Source organism: Nanorana parkeri, unplaced genomic scaffold (genome assembly GCF_000935625.1).
Source record: "Nanorana parkeri isolate BGI_ZX_2015 unplaced genomic scaffold, ASM93562v1 scaffold645, whole genome shotgun sequence".
In the NCBI taxonomy this organism is placed as follows: Eukaryota; Metazoa; Chordata; class Amphibia; order Anura; family Dicroglossidae; genus Nanorana; species Nanorana parkeri.
The window spans coordinates 669,759-674,166 of record NW_017306913.1 but is presented as its reverse complement, the minus strand read 5'-3'; the positions used below and the strand labels follow the sequence as shown (position 1 = coordinate 674,166).

Below are 4,408 nucleotides of genomic sequence, written 5' to 3'. Positions count from 1 at the left end.
AAGGGTTAACCGCTCAGTCATACTTATCTAAACCCTCACGTATTTTTTGCATATATCTACTGCTAGCAAGCAGTAGCTATAAGCAAAAATCTTTTTTTTTTAAACGCTTTAAAAGCGGTTTAAACTTACCTGTGTCTTCGACGCTCTCCCATCTGAAAATCTGAAAATTTTTGGGCGGCCGCAAAGGATCTTGGGGCGGGCGCATGCGCAGCTCGGATTTTCAGCCGGGAGACGAGGAGAGACACAAGGTAAGTATATGGACGCATGCACCCACATGCAGACACCGTGGGACAGGAAGTGTAAGCAAGGACAGAGAAGTCAGCGCTGGATCGAAGACCTGCAGCAGCGCTGGAGAGAAGGCTGAAAACGACAGGAAAGAAGAAGAAAATCAGATTAAGAGACATAATTTAAGGTAAGTGCTTTAATTAACATTGAGGGAGGGAAAACTTTTTTTGCCTTTATTGTCACTTTAAGGTCCCATAAATCATCATGTTCTATACACTATGTATAAACGTGAGGACACTGAGGAACAAAGCTGCAGCATAGGAGGAGAAAGGCTGGAGGGAGCACTGTGACAGCAGGCCAGCTCCAAGCTTTGGGGGAGTATAACTTTGCTATTTTAGACCCTAGACCAAAAAAGAAAAACGAGCACTTAACCCTTGCAATTTAGGGATAGCCCCACTGCATATGGTTAGTAAACTTTTTTTTCCTGGAGTTCTCCATTAAACGTTAATACAAATGTGACAAAACGACATTTCATGCAACTCTATGCACCGTAGCATATAGCAATGCGTTGTAGCACATCGCAACTTGCTGCATAGAATTGCAACCTGTCCTTCTCTCCAGTGCACAACCAATGCAGGTTGGTGACGTGAACTAAAACACTGGGACACAAGACAAACTGCCTTATCCATGCATTGGCACTGAATGCCAGTGCACACCGATGCAGCTCGTTGGCATAAGCTAAAACAATGGGGCACAAGGCACATTGCCTTGTCCATGCATTGGCACTAAATGCCATTACACACCAGTGCAACTCATTGGCGTGAGCTAAAACAATGGGTCATAAGGTAAATTGCCTTGTCTAGCTGTTGGGACAGCACAATGGAGCTGGAGGGAACGATCCCTAACTGTAGCAATTGTTATGAATATGAATTATCAATTGAAAGGCATTTAAAATGTTGCATCTTAGATTAATTCAAGGCTCAGCCTGCACATTCACAGCCATTCGCCTGTAGGCACGTACAGAGCACAGGACATCATATTGGACTTGTGTCATTGGGACTTATAGAGATAAATGGTGCCTATGACCCCCCCAGGGGATGACTCTCCTACATCTGCGGGGACCAGATATATCGTGCCGATGATTCGGAGCACAAGGCTGCCACCTGTCGGCCGCTGCCGGAACTGCCGCTGAGCCGTAGAGTACAAGTCATGTCACTTTGCACTGCTCGCCTCCCGCTGTGCCCCCCTCCCCGCCGAGGAGACTCTCTCAGGTCTGGCCAAATCCTTTTGTTTTCTTAAATCAATCAAAGGAGGCTACTATGGGCAAAGCAAACAGTTAGCCCTCCGGGGGGGGGTGACATGCCAAGCACAGAGCCTGACCTGCCTCCATCCAGCTAGGAAGGCTTCAGCAGCTCCCGACTGATAAGAAGCTGTACAAGGAAAGGGATCGCAGAGCTGCTGTTCAGCCTATGGACTCCTGTGCACAGCCTTCCTCTTGACAAAGAGAGAGCTGTGAAAAAAAGTGACTGATCAGCACAAAAGCAAGTCCTTCCTCCCCAGTGATCACTCCCCTCCCAGCCCTCCTCCTTAGCTCTGCTGCCTACACTGTACCCTCCTCACTGATTTCACAAGCCAGAGAGAGAGGGAGAGCTTCTGACACAGACTCATGTTCCTTCCATCTCTGTGCTGAGAAATTGTGATTTTACACTAGGACCTGCATGTCACAACCACATCACATACAGAAAATCAGCTATAGCCCTCATCAAGGACAGGCAACTGTCATTAATCACTGTCTTACAAGTCACCCTTTTGCCCTGGCATCTAAAGGGGGGGCACTCCACCAAGCAAAAGGTAATTTGGATTTCTGTCTATATTGCTGTGTTCAGTTCATGCATGGCTGTTCTGCGCTCTCAACAAGCAAGCCAACATAGTCCTGTGTGCAACAAGCCTCCTCTGGCGCAGCTGGCTCTGAGCATCCACTGCTGCCATCCTCCCTGGTGGGGGGATGAAATGCACCCTAACTTGGCACTAGCCTGCTGCCAGGGTCCCTTTCCTAGCCTGCTTGCCGAATCCAAGCAGCTTCCTTATGCTAATCTCTGGGTATGGATTATCTTGCTGACAGATCTGTGTTCAGTGGAAGTGTCAAGGCTTAGCAAAGGCTTTCTAGTGATATGAATCAGAAGCACCAGATGTGCCACTGGTCATCTCTCTCTATCCCTCTCCCTCTCTGGCTTTTTTATATCCTTTTTCATTTTTAGCACCAGCTTCTGGATTTGGGGCAGAGGAAGCAGTGGCTTGTAAAATGAAGAGAGTGCAGGAGCTGCCTTTAATTACAGAGCTTGTTACCTGATGCAGATGGGCAGGTCATGCCTTGTCAGTTCCACTTGTGTTTACCTGGCACATGGGCTGCTCTCAGTAATAGGCTGCAGACCTCTTGGGGGCTTCGCTTGCTCTCTGATAAACAGTTGAAGTTCAGTGCCTGGGTGGATTAGTTCTTTAATTTTTTTTCTCAGCCTTTCCACCAGCTCTGGCCAGTGATCCTTAAAATAAATTAAGGCTGCTTTTTTCTTTCTTTATTTTTTTAATTGGCATCACACAGCAGCTAGCTTGAGCTGCAAGGGGGGCAGCAGCCTGGGCACTACCTGTTCCACTGACTCAAGGCATGGATGTCCATAGGGACTGAGCGATCCTTAAAAATTAGGACTGCTTTTTGCTTAATTGGCACCACACAGCAGCCAGCTTGAGCTGCAGGAGTGGGCAGCTGCTTGGGTACTACCTGTTCCACTGGCTGAAGGTATGTATGTCTACGGGGGCTAGCCGATCCTTAAAAATTAAGGGTGTATATATTTTTTTCCCATTGGCATCGCACAGCAGCCAGCTTGAGCTGCAGGGGTGGACAGCTGCCTGGGCACTACCTGTTCCACCAGCTAAAAGTGTGGATGTCTATAGGAGCTGGGCGATCCTTAAAAATGAAGGCTGCTTTTTTTTTTTCTTCATTGGCATGACACAACAGCCAGCTTGAGCTGCGGGGGTGGGCAGCTGCCTGGGCACTACCTGTTCCACTGGCTGAAGGTATGGATGTCTATAGGGGCTGGGCGTATTAAGGGGAGGCAGGGATGTAATGTGACGGATCGCAGCTCTTGAATGCAGTCTGCTAGGGATGGTGTAGGGAGCGCTTGCTGCGCTGTGGAGTAGAGGCGTGCTCCTTGGCACACAGCTAATGCCTTGATGCTGGCACAGCTGCCAGTACAACCCAGTAAGAGCCTCTATATAACAAAGGGACCCAGGGATGGAATCTGCCCAGATGGCTCTTGCACACACTGGCTGAATGAACTCCTAGGGACACCTATGTGATGGAGACAAGTCATTAGCTTGGTCCCTCTATTGAGCATTGCTGGTGGCTCTGCGCTGGGCAGCTGCTCATTAATCATATATTTTTCTTTTTTTTTTGTCCTTCCTTATTTCTCCAGGAAAAGCAAGGAGTCGTTTGGTTTCCTTATCAGTTCCCAAAGTGGCTCTAGGAGGAGCTTGTCTCTCTTCTTCCCCCTTGCTGTTTGGGGAGATGGTAACACAAGTCAGCAGCACCAAGTGTGGGAAGTGCTGGAGGAAACCGTGAAGTCAATGACAGGATACAGGACACTGAGGAGGCTGAAGAGTGGCTGCGCTTTTTTGTTTTTTTTCAAGACCTGTTTGTGTGTTTTCCTGGAGCCGAGCCGGGGGATTTAGGATTGCAAGGGAGATTATTGCTGCTTGCTTGTTTGTGTTACTGATCCAGCCCGGAGGATGCATCCCAGGCTGCTCCGCTGCTGCTGCTGCTGCTGCTGCTGCTTGGTTCTTCTGCTGCTCATCAGTGTAGGAGCCGCTACCAAGAACGGTGAGTGCTGCGTTCTGAGCTGTCATAACCCGATGGGATCGGGGCTCCGGGGTGGGAGCTCTCCCTCTGCTCAGCAGAGGCTATTCTGCCTGTTTGGCTATATCTCTTTCCTTTCTCCAACATCCAGTCTTTCCATTTCCTTCTATCTCTCTTCTGACCCTTTCAATATATTTTCACTTTTTCACTCTTTCTATTGTGTTTTTCTCTCCATGCTCCCTACCCATCATTCAGCCCTACATATATCCCTATTGCATATATATATATATATATATATATATATATATATATATATCTATATTTTTATTCCCG

The 4,408-nt window shown here is 48.0% G+C and overlaps 1 protein-coding gene across 1 annotated transcript in view; it reads left to right on the top strand.

Moving 5' to 3' along the window:
- Window positions 1-4,008: 4,008 nt before the first annotated feature.
- NRP1 (neuropilin 1) overlaps window positions 4,009-4,408 on the top strand; it is a 153,587-nt gene continuing 153,187 nt past the window's right edge. Inside the window, exon 1 of the mRNA XM_018563251.1 lies at window positions 4,009-4,099. Within this exon, the coding sequence (XP_018418753.1) occupies window positions 4,009-4,099 (91 nt within the window). The remainder of the gene's footprint in view (window positions 4,100-4,408) is intronic.